Below are 17,851 nucleotides of genomic sequence, written 5' to 3' on the forward strand. Positions count from 1 at the left end.
GCTCAGCCATGGCACAGATTACATCTTTGACCTAAGCCAAGTGTGTCACATGGGACTTGGTCCTGCGTTGACTCGTGCATAGTCAGTGTCCTCCTGTTGAATTGGGCTTGTGTTAGGTTTGGCATCTCTCACTGGAGCCTTGATTTCAGTCTTTTTACAATGCATCTTTTCCTCAAAAGGTAATGGAATTCCTTAGCTGTAAGAATGACTGTATGCATCTGCTGGGCATTAGCCATCTGTGTATATTTGATACATCTGTCATTTTTACATCTAAGATGCGTGCAGCTCCCGTCGAAGGAATTTTTGTTGTTTAGATGGTAAGTGTGATGTGAGTTAACCTCGTGTGTCTGGCTCTTTCAGAACAGGGCGGTAGGACGGCCCAAAGGGAAGCTGGGCGCTGCCTCTGCGGTGAAGCTCGCAGCTAACCGGAGCACGGCCGGGGCGCGCCGGAGGAGGACGCGATGCCGCAAGTGCGAGGCGTGCCTGCGGACAGAGTGTGGCGAGTGTCACTTCTGCAAAGACATGAAGAAGTTTGGGGGGCCTGGCAGGATGAAGCAGTCCTGCATTATGAGGCAGTGTATCGCGGTAAGTAAACCTCTTGCTACAGTTCTTCTGGAGATTTCTTTCTTGTGTTGGCATCTGGTAACAAGGTGTGGAACTGAGAGCTCTTTACTGTGAAGTTTCTGAAGTGCGTTGGGTAAAACAATGTAATTTGCACCCCTACAGTTCAGATGATCTCTCCTCCCCATCACTTTTGACTTATCCCAAAATTTCAAACCAGAGCACTCCTAAAACGTTCTTACATGGCTTCCATTCTCAGTAATACGGAAGGTTGATGTGGTTATAATCAGTAAACCAGAAATTGGCACTCATTCACTCTGAGATTCTGGGATTTGGAGGAGGAGGGGAAGAGTGTGAAGCTCTCATTAAAAGGAGAAGAGGCTTCTTTGGTTTGGGCCTCTGAGATTCTTGCAACACCTTGCAACAGTCTTTACCATCTTAGCTGCTTAACTCCTTTAAGATATGGGGAAATCTTTGACTGGCATCCTACAAGACTTTGTCATTGGTGGCCACAGGCTACCTGGGATGTGAATTTCAATTCATTTCCATTTACCTATGTATATGTGAGGGCTTTGATGGAGAAGTGCCAGAGAGCCATGTAGCCCGGCATCCTTTCTCCCTCAGGGGCTGCATGGGGCTGCTGGGAGATGCTGAGCATCAGAACAGGGCAAGCAGGTAGTCAGAGACAGTTTCCTGAGCTACTGTGATATATCGCTCAGAAGATTCTCGAGTCATAAGAGAGAGCTTTGTATTTAACACATATTGACAGATTAGTCTTCCATGAAGTTCTGAATCATTGCTTTCGTATTGACTCTCAGTGAGCTTCTCCTCAGGCTTTTTGTCCATAGTGGTCTCAAGCAAGGGGAAAAAATTAACATTAGCTTTTCCCTTAATTCTTCAGAAAGGTCTTATTTGTAGTGTTGTTGGAGGTGGTTTTTTGTTTGTTTTTAAAGAAAGGAATGTTGTGTATTCGTAACTGAAATGCTATGCTATATGCAAACTATGCTGATTTCTCTCAATTTAGTCTTGTTACGGTTCCTTTCACTTACATTTTTTTATTTAATTCTACTGAAGAAGCTGAAACGGTGGCAGTAAATGGCTTGGGTCAGGCTTTAAAAACTGGTAAGCACTTAGGGTTTGCAGTAGGTACTCCTGGTTACTCACACCATGTCCTGTGCCAAGCCATGCAGTGCTCTTGATAGAGGATTGGATTTGGCTCTCCTGGATCTTTTAGTAAAGTACATAGAATATCTACCTTTCCACAGAGTGCTTTTGCAGCTCAAGTGTCTTTTCTTTGAACACTTGATTTCCTAGAGTGTGGCATGAATTGAACAGCGTGGATGAAGAATTTATTATTCTCCAGGGGAAGAAATAGTGAAATCGTGCTGCCTTTTTAGTTGGGAGATTACGTTAGGGCTGCAGCACGCTGCCTTGTCCTGACTGATGAAGGAAGTTTTCATAGGAAGGTGTTTGAATCTTCATACGCAGGCTGAGCTTTTTGGAGGAGATGAACTTGGTTCTCATCTTCCTCTCTCTTCTTATGAAAAAATATTTTTCTTTTTTGCTTCATATCTGCAGTTTTATTTCCAGGAGTTGTGTTTGCAGCACAGAACTTAGTAGCCAGGGTACTTTGATTTTTTGTCCCACTGTTGCATGGGCTCAGGAGGTCTCTCTGTTCTTTGTGAGTCCCCCTTGAAGGAACAGTGGGAATGTTGCAGACTTTCTTAGAACAGCAAAAGCATAGAAAAATAACAAGTTGAACTGTTGTACAGTACAGTACCTTACATTTCTATGAGCAATCATGTTGTCTTTACTCTTGTTCATTATGTTGACTAGTAATCACAATATATTGTGATACACATCCAACAGCTTCCAGCTAAAAGAAGCCACCAAAGCAAGGCTCTGTGAAAGTAATGATCTCCACAGTTCTGGGATTGTGCTTTCCTCTGGTTAATAACATTGACAATATTAACTAGACACAGACTTTCATTAAACTCCAAAGCTTTAAGAGAGCCTGTACTGCCATTCAGAGAACAGGAAACTCCTCTGCATCACTAGTTGAATCAAGAAGGGAAGCAGGAGTGCCTGGGACACTTGAGGCTGTCTGAAGGCAGTGTGGGGGCTCTGCTGGGAGGCCAGGCTATAATAGCAGAGCTGCTGCTCCAGTCTGTCAGTGGGACACAGCTAATTGGGGCACAAAGAGATTCCCTACACACCCTTGCTTCCAGCAAGACTAATTGTGCTGTTGCTGGGATGTTTGTTCCTTGTGTGCAGTTGTAAATAGTTATCTTGTGGGAGATCGGACGGAACAAGTGGACAGAACTGTCCCAGCTCTGGATGCCTTGGCTTTGTTCTGCTTTACCTGCCAGTGGAATGGAATCCTGGGGATTCCTACTGTGTGTGTGGAGGAAGGTTGGGAATTCAATATCATTTGCTGAATGCTCTTAAAATGGAGTGTGGGTAAGTACTGACATGAGAAAGCAGAAAGTATTGCCATAGCTTGTGTCTGATGTTGGGAGTTGGGCAGCACACTGTGCTCTGTGGTGGCTTAGCATGGTTACTTTGTCTGAAACTTCCTGAAGGGTGAATTGTTGCTACATGAATTTGATTCAGTGTGCAGTGTTTCACTTGCAGACTTTATTCACTCCTTCAGTGAGAGATTCTTGCCAGGAAAAGCCACATCTGTGCATCTGGCTACTTGATAGTTAAGGAGCTGCAACCTTATCAGTATAATTCACATTATGGTCAGCTTCTTGTGAGGATCTTCCGTTTATTTCTTGTAATGAGACTTGTACCTTACTGTGTCAAACTAGAAGTATGTTCCCCATTATCACTAAGGTAGCTTTTTAATTAGACTGGCATTCAGTGCTTTGACATAGGTGATGGATATATGAGATGCTGCCATTCCCTTTCTCCCTCAGCAAAGGACAGAAAATAACTGCAGTTGTGACACTTTGGGAAGACAAATCCTCCTTTAAGTGTCTTTTTGCACTGCTCTGGTTAGGAGCAGGGCCTCCTATAATAGACTGTCAGTCGGCAAAAGGTCTGTTCTCAGTCCTGTTGTAGGCTTGCCATGAGGGCTGGATGGGTCCCATAACATCTGTCTGCCCTTCTTGTAAAACAGGGGAGCTGCCAAATTGTTAGATTGTGAAGCTTAGTGGATGTGAATAGTGATGTTCTAGGTTGCTTCTTTCCCCTCCCATTGTACTGTAGTAAAGTGACTTTTGTGCCAGTGTCTGTCAGCTCACAGATTAAAGAGACCTTGGAAAAAAAAAAAAAGAAGTCATTTTCATCCTTGCAATTCCCCATGGATTTATGCTACTACAGGAAGGGCACTTTCATTCCCTGAACATGTCCTGTGATGCTTGCTCTGGGTACCCAGCCCCAGTTGTTACCAGTTTTTCTCGCCTTTGTTGATCTGCTGGGATGGAGCCTTCAGCAGTTTGCACAATTAAGCCCTGTTTATCTTCTCTTTGGAATGAAAATACTGTAAATGCATTTTGAATTCTTCTGTTCCCATGTGTCTTATGTGCCCTGATCAAGACTTCCTTCTGATATGTGTAAACAGCCGGTGTTGCCTCATACTGCTGTATGTCTGGTGTGTGGAGAAGCTGGGAAAGAGGACACTGTGGAAGAGGAGGAGAGCAAGTTTAATCTCATGCTAATGGAATGCTCCATTTGTAATGAAATAATACACCCAGGATGCCTTAAGGTGAGTGAAAGGATGTAATACCAGTTGGAAACAAACAAACAAAAAGATTAGATACCACCTGAATGTAGAAGTAGGGCACAGAAATTAAGAAATTTTCACATTTTCATCTTTGGGAACTACATGAACCTAGAGTTGGTGTGAGAAACAGGATGGATAGCTGTGGTGTGAACGGTCCTGTCTGAAGGAGGGTCCTCTCTTCTGATGTGACCAGTATGCTCAAAGCAAGGCAGCAATGTGTGGGTGCATGTGTGTGGTTTATTTCATTTATTTATTGCTTCTTGTCTTAGGAAGTGTAAGAAAGTAAGGCATCTCAGTTGGCAAGCTCCAGAGGACAGAAAAATCTACCTGTAGCTTTGGATGAGTTATTTGCAGCCCTGTATCAGCAGAGTACAAATGAGTGGTTTGCTGTTTGTCCAGGCACAGATATGCCTTTTAGTGGCAGCTGGCCTTAAGGGCGGGAGCAGACGTTGCAGTAGGAACGCTGCAGCTCTAGAGAACAAACTGAGCAGGTTTCAGGCCTTCAGCAAATTCAGAGTGGAGTATTGTGAACAACTATTCTCTTGGTTGGTAACAGAAGTGTATTTTTGGGCACAGCTCTGTGTCTGAGCACTTAGAAGCTTACTTTCTCCAAAGCTGGTTGTGCCTTGGCTGCTCAGCCGTTCTCTGTTGCTGATTTGTTTATGGTTAAAGTGATTTGCCATAGCAAATGTATTCTGACGTACTATGCCCCAGAAAGCAGCCCTTGGTCCCTCTGGGCATGGAGATGTGTTCCTTATGCAGGCCTGGGGTGATGCTGTCCCGGCCTTTCACTGCTTCTGTGCTGTACGCCATGTTGCACCGAGCAATGTGTGTCACTTGCTGGAGCAGAAAGCAGGTAGCTGGCAAGCCAGAACTGCCCTGAAAAGTGGGTACCTGCAGCTCCTGGCAGTTGGGATCTGAACAGGAGCTTGGTGTGCTTCACTCTGCATAAAGTAAGGCTTCAGGGTCTGATGAAACAAGGGAAGGAGCAGCTCACTTCCAGAGGAACCTCAGTTCTGTTTTGCAGCTGCTGCTCTTCTGTTCCTTCCCCCAAGTGCCCTGCACTCCCCTTCCTTTCTGGCAGTGCCAGCAATGCCTCGTATCCAGGTCCTGAGGACAGGGTCACTGTTTGGTGGCAGTTGAAGTATGGCTTCCTCTCACTGTCCCACGTCTGGGACCATTTGCACAGGATGTGGGTCAGACCTGTGAAATCAGGCAGGAGCTGTTTGTTCTTTTATGCTTATAAAATATGTTCTGACTACTGTTTTGGTAACCAGGAGCACAAAGTTGCTCGAGGTGTTTCTGAAAGTTAAACAGTGGGAGATTAGCAGTGTGCTGCGTGTGTTTTTTACTTCAATTTCTCAGTGCATCTGCTGAGCTGGAATGGCTGGATAACTATTGATTATTTACAGAAATGAAAGGGCAGCAGGAGGATTTCAGAATCATCATTTTAGAAGATGAGAGGAGACTGTGTGGAGAAGCACAAAAGAAGAACAGAATCTCTTCCTTGGTTCCCTCATTGCTCCTTATTCCCAGGCTCCATAGTTCTCTATGGAACGAAGGGATGCCCTATTTATGAGGTGCGTGAGCCCCTGGCATGGGCTGAGCCCTCAGTCTGCATGGAAAGCACCTTTGGAAACAGATGCAGCCCAGGGTTGTGCACCAAGAGGAGGTCTCATCCTGTCTTGCTCAGGCAGCACCATGTCAGCCATGGCTTCATCTCCAGCAGGCATCTGGCACGTGTGCTCTTGGGCACTGCGGGGCAGCGTGTATCTGGTTTGGAGCTCATCCTCTTCCAGCTTCACAGTTTGACTTTATCTGTTTGTGGTCAGTGAGTTTTCTCCATGAAACAGCAGAAGATAACCTTGGAGGGCATCTGATAGGTCTGTCCTCTGCCATTGCCTAAGAGCTGAGCTGGCTTTAGGGGAGTCTTGAACGGCACTGTTAAGAGCTGACTATCCAGCTTCTTTCTTCTGAATAGTTCCTTGAGAAAATCATCTTGGCAAGCCTTTCATAAGCCCCAGTGTTGCTTCTAGAAGGAGCTGCTGAGATTTTCAGAGGGATATTGTCTTCTACTGTTGCAGGGCATTTGAATTGAACCAGGATTGAAGGATTTTTCTTGCTGTGAGTCAAATCCTTAGTAGCGCAGGTGACCAAGAGCAGGATCTGAAGCAGTTTCCTTAAGAAGAATTTTTCTTCATAAGAATCCTGTTCTTTTTCATCTTTGGTAGATAGAGTGAGACTGATAGAAATGAGGGAGTATTCTAGGTGCATTGACAGAACAGCAAAAATAAATAACTGAGAAAACAGTCCTCCTCCAGCACAGCTGCTTTTCTGCCACTGTCTTCAGATCAGGTGTGTTTCTACTTGCATTACTTCTGCCTCTGTACTGTCAGGACTCATAGCTCTCACCTGCTGATAACAGGTTGGCTCCTGGGGTCTCTGCACTCTCTGACTCACAGTCTTGTGTTCAGGCTGTGAATGGCTGCCCGGTGCTGCAGGCATGCAGTGGAGGTGCCTCCTGCCGTGGCTCAGACGCCCACCTGCTGCTGGTTGCAAACATGCAGAACTGGCTCCCACCCAGTCTAGAAGGCTTGGGACGGATTTAGTGGCAGGTTTGTTTGTGTCTAATTAGTTTGCTTACAGTTCCTCACATCTGTTCAGTTCCTTAAACTCCTCAGAAGGGATGGAGCTGTAATGCTTTCCCTTTGGTAGCATTTGTTCTGTATTCAGTGCGGGAAATAACTTGTTCCCAACTTGGGCTTGCGCCAGGAATTGTTCCCCTGAGGCAGAGATGTATACAACAGCTCCTGGAGTATCTTACACCTACCATGGGAAAGAAGGTTCAAAGGCACACAGTTGTGATAAAACCAGTATTTAAATTCTGCCCACTTCATTTACTCGTTTATTAACTCCAAAAGACTTGCTGAGAGAGACTGACATGTCATCACTCCTGCTGGATGGTGAAACTCGAATGGCTGCTGTCTGGCTCAGTTCTGGAGGAAGCAGTTCCCTAAATCCCAGGGCTTGCTCCTGCACAGCTCACACATTTTCACTGAGCTGGGAGGAGGAAATGCTTCAGAAACAAGAAAAATCTGCAGAGCTCTGCCCTTGCCTGTTCCAGCAGCAGGCTCCTGCTACTGTACTGCTGATGCCAATGCCCAGCTGTTTGTCTTGACTGCAGACAGCAGAACCATGCTACTACAGTGATAAAATGGTTTTTTTTTCCTTGAGGCTTTTGCCTAAATCGTAGAATCATAGGTCCTTTCCAACCTTCTGATTCTGCAAGATCATCTTGTCCAACTGTCTTCCTATCACCATTACTACCCACTAAGCTATTGAATTGTATCTCATAGCACCTCATCCAGACGCCTCTTGAACCCAACTAATCCTTACGATGTGAACGTGCCATCAGTGAGCTTATGTGTTTGTGTGGAGGCTGCTTTTTAGCTTAGCTCTACTGTTCCTCCTCAGCTTCATTCACAGAAACTGCTTTTCAGAAACACCTTTCTCCTGTCTGGAATGTAATGAGGGCTCCTCTGCAGAAGTTCAGGAAGCAGGAGCTGTGTGGGGCAGAGCCGTGCTTTCCTTGTAGTATGACAACACCAAATATGCTTTTTTCTCTTTCAAAGAGCAGAATGTCACAGTCTCTCAGAGGCAGCAAAGCAGTAAGCACTTCTCTTCTTTACTCGAGCTGTGGGTGTCAGAAGCCCTGAGAGTGTTTTCGTTTGTCCGGACCTCTGACTAGAAGTTTGCTGTTCTCCAGCTGGCTTGGCAGCCAGTGTTCTGCTGGCACGTGAGCCTGGGGGCTGTGCACATAGGGCTGTGCACATGGGGCTGCTCACTCTGAGCTGTAAAGAAAAATATTTTAAGGAACACTTGATTACAGTGCAGGGTGCTCTGCTTCTAAAAATGCCCAACAGTATTAATGTATGAGAATGTGTGTATGGGAAAAATCCCTTCCTATTGAGGGAGCAGGCTGTGCCTCACTTCGGGGGGGGACATGGCTTTTCAGATCAGGGGTGTGGGAGGACGTTTGGAGATGGCATGATTACAGTTGGGACGGCGGGTGACTTCTTTCCTTATTATTTTTGTAAGAGCAGAATGTGCCCTGCACTAATGGGGATTGTCCCTGACCTTCACACAAAGCCCAGACCCAAAGCCTTTATCAAGTACCAGGTTGGCCACCACACGTTCCTCTCCCATGGATGTTATATCGAGGGTGATCCTGTGGGGTGTGCTCAGCTCCTGCAGGGAGCCGGGTTTCTTTCCTGGAGCCCTTGGGAGGGCAGCAATCGATCAGAGAAAATGAAGAGCTGTGAGAAATGCCTCTGAGTGGTCTACCTGTAGAGTTCTGCAGCTTCTTTGAGTTTGCCTGTGAATTGAGTTGTGCCTCTCTTTCACCAGGTGAAGGAATCAGATGGTGTGGTTAACGATGAGCTGCCGAACTGCTGGGAGTGTCCAAAGTGCAACCATGCAGGGAAAACTGGAAAAGTGAGTTTAATGGGGATAAGTGGTGCTGGAATGAAATACAAGATCTCAAACGTTCCCTCTGGCTTGTAGGTATAATTTTGCCCAGTACCGCTTTTGTTTTTGTGTTCAATTCAGTTGAGTCAAAGGAAATAAGCTGTTGGCTTTCTGTTCCCTAATCATCTTTTTATTTTCCTTCCATGCACTAACACTTCACCCAAAACCTGGAGAGTGTTTAGGTTAGTTCTGTGCATTGCTGCATGCTAAATTCTAAGATACTTCTTTGGATTGTGTAAAAAGGAAAGAAAAAAAGTCATGCGAAACCTGAAGTGTCTATTGGAATTAGGGAAGCTTTTTTTTTTTTCTTTTGTAAAGCGAGAGGCTGCAAGTGTGCATAAAAACTTCTTAAAGGTTGAATCTGCTTCTACTGTAACTCCTTGTTAATGATTTTGTCTGTTACAAAGTGATCAACCCACCAGTGCTGGAGGCAACGTACATAAATAGCTGAGAAAGGCATAAGATATAAAGTTTGTTTGTGTTTTGTGTCTCTTTGGCGTACAAGCAAAAGCGCGGACCAGGATTCAAATACGCATCAAATCTCCCAGGCTCATTGCTGAAGGAACAGAAAATGAACAGAGACAATAAGGAAGTAACAGATGCTGCAAAACGGAAAGGGGACTGTGAAGAAACTCCCAGGCGGAAATCTGAGGAACATTCCAAAAAGCCTCAAGTTGACTCAATTCTGAGGAGAAAGTCAGACGAAGTACATCTGCGGAGGAAAAGGAAATTTGAGAAACCCCAGGAACCCTCTATGAGAAAACGGGTATGACAAACCCTTATGTACGTACGCAGATGCGCGTGGGCTGGTTGGGGCTGATGTCTCTTGCCTTCTGGCTTGTACCTCGTCTTGAAATCCCAGATTGCTACAAAAGAAACTGCGATGTTTTACCTCCCTTCCTGAAAACTGCTTGTCTAACAGGACAGTAGTTTGAACGGTGAAGCTCGGGTTGACATTCAGAGGCTGACAACACTGGGCTGTGGCTGTTGGTTTGTTCAAAATACTGGAAAACCCACTTTAACTAAAAAGTCACTGCAAGATGCTTGGAGTAGGAACAAAGTGAAAATCACTTTTTTATGGAAACCTTTTCATCTGTTGCCACTTGGTGGCGCGTGGCAGCTTGTTTTGTGGCTGATTCACAGATGTACAGTGTGTAGAACTGATCAGAGGACCTTTAGGAGTGACACCTCCTGTAGCCTACAGAGAGGAGGAGCTGCTCACAGCAGCACTGTAGCAGCTTTTCCCTGAATTTAAAAGTCAGAGCTCTCGGACCAGGCAGAGACACTCTGAATTGCCGTGTGGATTACAGAATATTCTACTTAAGATATAGAGAAATGCTGGCTTCCAGAGGTAGAATTGAGGACTTAGATCCAACTTCTCTTACAAGTAGACGTCGGATGGCTTTGTAACTGGGATCGCTGGCAGTTCTTGTACTGCACGTACTGCAGTTCTCTAGGACTTGGTAGTTGCTCTGCCTGTCGAGTCTTGGCAGAGAGAACGCCACAGTATGGGAATGTAGGGATTGTCGTTGCTTTGGTGGAGAGCAAAATTCATGACAGCAGGTTATACATGTCTGCTTCTTGGCCATGATCTCCTTTTCCCATCCCTGCGGACTCACTGGAGTGTTTATGGATGGCTTGAATTGCTCCATGAAAGCCCCCAGCGCGTCAGGAAGGCACTGTGAGTCACCAGACCTTCAACAGACAGCAGAACAAATGTCATCTTCTGGGGCTTTTACTTTTTCTTTCTTCCAACAGCTAAAACTTGGAAAAGAAGAAACTCTTCAGGAAGAAGGTGCTTTGCCTTTATAATAGATATGTTCTGCATCCCTTTTAATCCTTCTCATGTGAGCTGAATGGTGAGCCAGTGTATCATTCATGTCTTTGTGTCAAAGCAGGCATTTTTATTATGCCCTTTACATCTCAAAAACCGCTCTCTCGTGCAAGCCTTTATGCTTCAGAAGAGTTAGCTGCAGTGTCTGGCTCTATATTTTTCTGGTGTCCCATGTTAAAATACAATCAAAAACTGTGTTTTGATGACCCCAAGGAATAAAATTCAGTTTCTGTGCTGATGCTTTGCTCTCTTGCTGAATCTTGCTCCTGCCACACACACCCTCAGCAGTCTGCATCACAGCGTGGAGCCCCCCCTGCACAAGCATTGATTTCTCTCTCACAATCTGCCACAATAACAGAACTCTGATACCTTTAAATTACGCACTCCTCAGTGCCCTGTGTGGAAGATGCTGCAAGCTGACAGTAATCTGATGTTCTAATTTTCCTGTCCATTTTCTAACCTGTCATTAACTTACTGTGACCTCTTCCTTTATTACATGTTTAAGGACGGGTTGATCAGCTTTCTCTGCTCAGCGCTGAGTCCGAGGTGTAGCAGCACATCCACAGATGTGATCCAATTAGTTTATTGCAGAACACAGGCATTCTGATAGAACAGGTGTGTTCACAGCAGCTCACCTTTCCTTGCCAGGCCTGATCTCTTCTTATTAAGGCTGTTTCGTTCTAACAGTTGCTAGCTTCTTTCTTGCATATAGCAGTCAAATCAGACTTGAAGTCTTCCTTGGTTTTGGTCCGTGTGTCTCTTCTGTATCCCTCTGGCGTGCATCAAAAGGTTAGATTAATGTGAATGAAGCGCAGTTCTCTTCGATGAGCAGCAACCAGGGCAGGGAAGAAGCTGCCAGCCCTGTGCACCCACCTTGCATCAGAGATGGTGGCAGCATGCGGGCTCATCCCGGTGGCAGTGTGTCACACCTGGCATTCCCTGTCCACACGCACTGGAAGTGGGGAAGCCTGAGAAGATGAACCGAGTTCAGTAGGATGTAAAGGGGCAGCCAGAGTGTGCTTACCCGAGGCTCTGAGCATCCAGCAGGAATGGTGTCATCACAGCAGAAGCGCAGCCACAGTGCGAGTAGTGGTTGCAACTCAGGAGCTTTCAGAAATTAATCTTTTGGCCATTTGGCATGCATGTGTGTCAGCCAGTGTTGAAAGTTTGCCCAGTGAATGCATCCTAAGCCTGGTTTCTTCTGGCCCGTTGGGGGAGAACTGTCTATAGCATGCTGTTCATCTTCTATATGGAAGCTGTCTGCTGTGTAATGAGTAAGGCCCTTAAGTCTGCAAGGTGATGCATGGTGAATAAATGCATTTGTCACTCTTGGAGTCTGGAGGGCCGATAGCTGGGCTCCCTGCCTTTGCGATGGCACGCGGTGCCTTTGGCTGGTGGATGCGGCCTGGTGCTGGGGCGGGTGGGCCCAGTGCAGGAAGGCAGCTGTTCCCCAGGCACCACTGCCCTGCAGAGCGGCAGCGTTCCGGGTGTCGCCACGTGCTGGGTGCTCCTGTAGTCAGCCCTTGTCTCTTCCTTTTCAGCGGCGATCGTGGAAGGCTTCGGATGAGCGGAGCGCCCTGCTCAAACCCCTGCGGCGCCTCAAACAGGAGCCGGAGGATGAGCTGCCGGAAGCGCCTCCCCGCTCCAAGGACAGCGACCAGTCGCGATCCAGCTCGCCCACCGCGGGTCCCAGCACAGAGGGGGCCGAGCCCAGGGACAAGAAGAAGTTCAAGATGAGGCGGAAAAGGCGGCTTCCCAATAAGGAACTGAGCAAGGAGCTCAGCAAGGAGCTCAACCAAGAGATCCAAAAAACCGAGAACAGCCTTGCCAATGAGAATCACCAACCCATCAAATCTGAACCCGAGAGCGAAAACGAGGAACCCAAGCGCGCCTTGAACAACAGCGAGAGACTCCATAGGTTCAGCAAAGGGTTGAACGGGACTCCCCGGGAGCTGAGGCACCCGCTCATCCCCAGCCTGCGGAGCACACCGCGGGGCATCGCCCGGCCCCCGCCCTCGCTCTCTCCTCCCAAATGCATTCAGATGGAGCGGCACGTCATCCGGCCGCCCCCCATCAGCCCCCCTCCGGACTCGCTCCCCCTGGATGACGGGGCAGCCCACGTGATGCAGAGGGAAGTCTGGATGGCTGTCTTTAGCTACCTCAGTCATAGAGACTTGTGCATCTGTATGAGAGTTTGCAAGACCTGGAACAGATGGTAAGGAGGGTGGGAAACCGTGTGTGTGGTGGGGATGGACTCAGAAGGGAGGTGGGTGGCTGAGCACTGAAAGAGGTGTGCAGGTTGTCCTACTGAGCCCAAAGAGAGAGGGTGCTCAGCAGCATCTGAAGAAGCTTGTCTTTGGTGCTTTCCCACAAGCAGCAGTTGCCAGCGCTTCTGATGAGAGCTCTGTGTCTGAGCATCAGCCTGCAGCAGCTGTGCTGCCCAGAGCAGCCTGTTCTGTCCACAGACACTGCATGTTCCCACACATGAGAACATGCTGTCTGGGTCAGGCTGAGCCTGGCGTCACTGTGCCCCCAGGAGCTCTTGCTGCTGATGCAGTTGTTTTTTTAGTTCAGTTCTTAAATATCTATTGAGATACAGTGAAGATCTCCTGGTGCCCTCAGTGTTCCCTTCAGAAGGTCCATCCCGGCTGTTGCTCTGCAGAGGGCACACAGAGTGATCCCATCTGCTGATTCCATATCAGCAGAATTTGTGGAAGAGTCCTTCATTGTTCTGTGCTCAGAGTGTCAGAGCGTAAAAATTGACACAGACAGTGACTGTACCACCACAGAAAGCATTAGTGGACAGATTTCTGTGTTTCACTGCACTCACAGCAAAGTATCTTGTTGGCTGTCATCTCATATTCAGCCATGATGTGCACATGGATGGGCGAGTCATAGCAGAGGCCCCTCGGTAGCACAGTCTAGCAAAACCTGGATAAATGACAGGAAGGTTGGTAACTGGCACAAGGCGATGCCCATGGAGCCCTTCCTCCACGGGTTTCTCAGTGCCACAGAAGGTGTTAGATGATTTTCTGTTTAAGTATGGCATTTTCTAATGCAAAATGTAAGAAGATACAGAATATTGCAAAACCCATTCAGATTTGTTGCTTGTGGCCCTTAGAGAGCCATAAAGAGAGAGCACAGAAACACACGAGGCAGCTAAATGGGAATAACAGGAACAGAATTTGTTTTGCATAGGGAAAGTGTGGGAGAAATCAGGACAAGAAGCGTATGAAACCGTTCTTTTTATTTAGAAGATAAGAAGGAAGGTGCTTGTTTTCAGGCTACAAGACAGATTTTAATAAATGCTGTGGTAACTTAAAATGGGATCCTATGTTGTTGACACTGATTATTCAGCAGAAATAATTCCGTACTTCGCTGTGAGACGGATTTGACAGAAAACTTCAAACCTACATGGCACTGTTTGTTGGTGCACTTACCTCAGCATCACTTCGCCTTATTTTTGCTAGTTTTGGTTAAGTGCTGTAGTTTTCCCCATAGTTCAGTAATGCTTTTTAAAAGTCTTGCAGAAATTGAAACAAGTGTCAAATTCAAGTGCTGTTGACTTTTTTTCTTTTTGGGTAGGTGCTGTGACAAAAGATTATGGACCAAAATAGATTTAAACCATTGTAAATCCATCACTCCACTTATGCTTAGTGGCATTATTAGGAGACAGCCTGTAACCCTTGATCTTAGCTGGACAAATATATCTAAAAAGCAGCTGAGCTGGCTTATCAACAGACTGCCAGGTAAGCGATGGCTTTTTTGACTGCTTCACCAGATCTTAGCAAACCAGTTTAGATGTAAACTATTATCTCTGAGGAGGGTGTGAAGGGGTCCAGCTACCTGAAAGGAGGAGTACATATACAGGAGCAGAGCATCAGCATGTTTAAATGAGCAAAAAATGAGTTTTGTTGTGACTACTTGGCCTTCTAGTAAACTAATTTGTGGCAGGTGTTGGCCAATAAGTGCAGTGCTTGTGCTGACCGGTTCAGCTGGGGGATGCTGGGGGACTGTTCCCCCACCCCCTGTAATGGAGGTTCTGGGTGCAGGGCAGAGGGATGGCTGGGTGGGGGGGCTCCCGGGGTCCCTGCTTGCCCCGGAACATTGGGGTGTGTTGGAGCAGTGCTGGGCTCAGCTCAGCCTGTGCGTGGTAGCAGATCACTGAGTGCCTCTGCGTGTGGGCCGAGTGCTCCAATCTCTTCTGTATCTGCAGGTCTTCGAGACCTGCTGTTATCAGGGTGCTCATGGATAGCAGTGTCAGCACTTTGTAGTTCCAGCTGCCCTTTACTCCGAACTCTGGATGTGCAGTGGGCAGAAGGACTGAAAGACGCCCAGATGAGAGACCTCCTGTCACCGCCCACAGATAACCGGCCAGGTAACCGGCGGGAGGAGCGCGGGCTGTCCCACTGCACTGCAGCATGCTGTGCTGCTGGTCCCCCGTGGAGGAAATGGGCAGCAAACCCTGCAGCCAGCACCGGTGGGGTTCTGGGCTTTGCTGGCACGTGAGGTGGTTAAGTAGTGACGTGCAGCACCTCGCTGGAAGCCTCTGGGTGATGAGTGATGTTCTCTGGCTGCTGAACAGTCGTCTGAGCCACTGTGCTGGTTTTCTGTCTGACTTTCTTCTCTTCAGGCTGCAACGGGTGTACTTTAGAGAGTATGGAAACACTTTCTTCCAGTTCAGGGAAGGAGCAGTTCTGTGGGTCATGCCACATTCGCCCGGATATCAGCTCAGGTGAAATTTTGAGCAAATCAGATCTGCTTTCTGGCATGCACTGCACAGCCTACTGCTTATTCCCGACCTGTAATTCCGCTGGGCCCCTGCAGTTACTTTCGTCCCTTTTGTTTTTAAATCAGGAGGTGGTTATTGTCCACGTGCCTGTATCAAAAATAGGCAAGCGTTCCTGCTGATGTCCCCTCCAAAGCAACAGACAGGCAAAAACATCTGAAGTTAACTCAGGGCAGCAGTGTTGTGTGTCACAGTGCATTTCATATAGATTTGCAGATGTTTGCAACACAGCACGAGACTCAGCTGCTGCTTCTGCTTTCCAGGTCAGATCGACAACCGGAGTAAACTACGGAACATCGTGGAGCTGCGCTTGGCCGGCCTGGATATCACCGATGCGTCTTTGCGGCTGATCATAAGGCACATGCCTCTGCTCTCCAAACTCAATCTTAGTTACTGTAACCACGTGACAGATCAGTCTATTAACCTGCTGACCGCGGTTGGAACAACCACGCGGGATTCATTAACGGAAATTAATTTATCAGGTACGCAGCACGAACTCGGGGCTGGGAGGAGGGTGGGCGTTTGTCTGTCCCCATCAGCACGCTGTTTGCTGCTGGTGTCGGCGATCCTGCAGCTGCTGCTCTCCCAGGCCCTGCCCTGGCTGAGCTGCCCCTCCTCCCTGCTGTGAATTGTCACCTCGCACATCCTCCTCATCCCATCTCATCCTCCTCATCCTATCGGTTACACAACCGCCATGGGGAGCCGGGAGCTGCAGGCGGGCTGGTTGGGGCAGCTGGTGTCAGCGTAGCACAGGAGGAGTGGAAAGGGCCAATGAGGTCAAATCAGAAATCAAAACGTGGTTACACATCTCTGCCCTTTTCTCTTTTTTGGCAGACTGCAATAAGGTGACTGACCAGTGCCTGTCCTACTTTAAACGTTGTGGAAACATCTGCCAGATCGACTTGAGGTACTGCAAGCAAGTGACAAAAGAAGGCTGTGAGCAGTTCATAGCAGAGATGTCAGTAAGTGTTCAGTTTGGGCAAGTGGAAGAAAAACTTCTGCAAAAACTGAGTTAGTTAAAGGACACGTGTAAATACTGGGGCGAGGCGGGGAAGGGACTAAGAACATGTAGGGATTTTATTTTCAATTGGGAACTTGGAATATTGGAAAATACCGTGATGGGATTTTACAACTCTTGTCGAGAACAACATGAAACTACCCACGTTAAGAATCTCAACTTGTGCCACTAATTCAGTCTACCTGGGATGTCCTGCACTGGCTCTTATGCAAATTCATAAGGCGACTGTTATTGATGATAATTGTTCACACCCGGAAGAAGACTGATCTCCAAGGAATACTGTTATTTAAAGTACCACAGCATGTGCTTGGTAGTGTAAATTTGATTTCTGCTTTTCATTTCTTAAAACAAACAAACAAACAAAAAAAAAGTTGGTGTCATTAAAGTGGACCACGCACTGCATTTCTGCCTTCTTAACACATTTTGTTTTGTTACATCTTACATTATGCAGAACTATTTTTGTACAAAAATTGTTTAAAAATTATTTATGCAATGTTTGAATGCATTACCAGTGTTTCGGTTTTGATTGCCAATTTTTATCTTTACTTATGGTAGGAGAGAACTTAACCTATACTTCGTAGACAGTATCTATCTACAAACGTGCCCAGGTCAGGAAAAGTAGGTTAATACTTTCAACTTAAAGCATGTTTTAATGGAAGTTTATATCCTGCTTTGTATACTTGAGAAGTGACATAAGCATGTTGTGGAAATAAGGTGTAAATTATAGTTGAAGTAAAACACTTTGCCAAGTTTTATCTGTATAGAAATCACCTTTTTTCTCAAAATTTTAAAAATTCCAATTTCAGCTTTTGCACATAGGAGGGTTTCACTCTGTAGCATGAGCTCTTGTACTCAATATAAAATTAATTTATACAGTGAGTCCAGCAGTAGAATAAATGGTCAAACGTAGTCTCTCTTTCTTTGAAGTGTGAGTTGAGTTCTCATTTAAGGTTTATAACATGGTTATTTCCTGATTGTAAAATTCTGCATTCATAAGTGCCATTGTTGTAAGGTGTTGTTTTCGTAGACCTTCCTGATGCAGTTTTACCTTTGTTGAATTTGTATAAACAATTGTACAAAAACAGATTCTGGCTACGAGGGCTTCTGTTCCAGCTGGGGGCTGTGGTTGGACTTCAGGTGTGTGGAGTGACTGCAGTTGTGGAGCTGCACAAGCCCTGCAAGCAGCGACGCTTCCTGCTGCAGCCCTGCCCTCCTCTGCTGAGTGCTGCTGTTGTGCAGTGAGGGTACTGATCTGCTCTTGTCCCACACAGGACTTTGAGCAGAGGCAGAATGGTGTTGGTGTGTGACACAGTAAGCCATGCCTTGATTCTGTGTTTTGTGGAACTGTTCCCAGCCTTGATGGAAGCCAGCAGTAATGCAGCCGTCCCGATT

General features: G+C 46.7%; 1 protein-coding gene across 13 annotated transcripts in view; it reads left to right on the forward strand.

Annotated features, from left to right (window-relative positions):
* Positions 1-17,385, forward strand: part of KDM2B (lysine demethylase 2B) — a 103,807-nt gene extending 86,422 nt beyond the window's left edge. For 5 of the 13 annotated variants that reach the window (XM_090120987.1, XM_031592589.2, XM_090120986.1 and 2 more), the window contains exons 8-17: positions 361-585; positions 4,130-4,273; positions 8,699-8,785; positions 9,315-9,584; positions 12,194-12,867; positions 14,238-14,401; positions 14,869-15,030; positions 15,286-15,387; positions 15,705-15,923; positions 16,276-17,382. In XM_090120987.1, coding sequence (XP_089977113.1) covers positions 361-585; positions 4,130-4,273; positions 8,699-8,785; positions 9,315-9,584; positions 12,194-12,867; positions 14,238-14,401; positions 14,869-15,030; positions 15,286-15,387; positions 15,705-15,923; positions 16,276-16,457 — 2,229 coding nt within the window. In that variant the 3' untranslated portion in view covers positions 16,458-17,382. Of the gene's footprint in view, positions 1-360; positions 586-4,129; positions 4,274-8,698; positions 8,786-9,314; positions 9,585-12,193; positions 12,868-14,237; positions 14,402-14,868; positions 15,031-15,285; positions 15,388-15,704; positions 15,924-16,275 lie in introns of all 13 variants that reach the window. The other 8 variants (XM_031592582.2, XM_031592581.2, XM_031592585.2 and 5 more) reach the window with 5 other exon arrangements.
* Positions 17,386-17,851: the final 466 nt, after the last annotated feature.

Source organism: Phasianus colchicus, chromosome 18, assembly GCF_987193195.1.
Source record: "Phasianus colchicus chromosome 18, bPhaCol1.hap1.1, whole genome shotgun sequence".
Lineage (NCBI taxonomy): Eukaryota > Metazoa > Chordata > Aves > Galliformes > Phasianidae > Phasianus > Phasianus colchicus.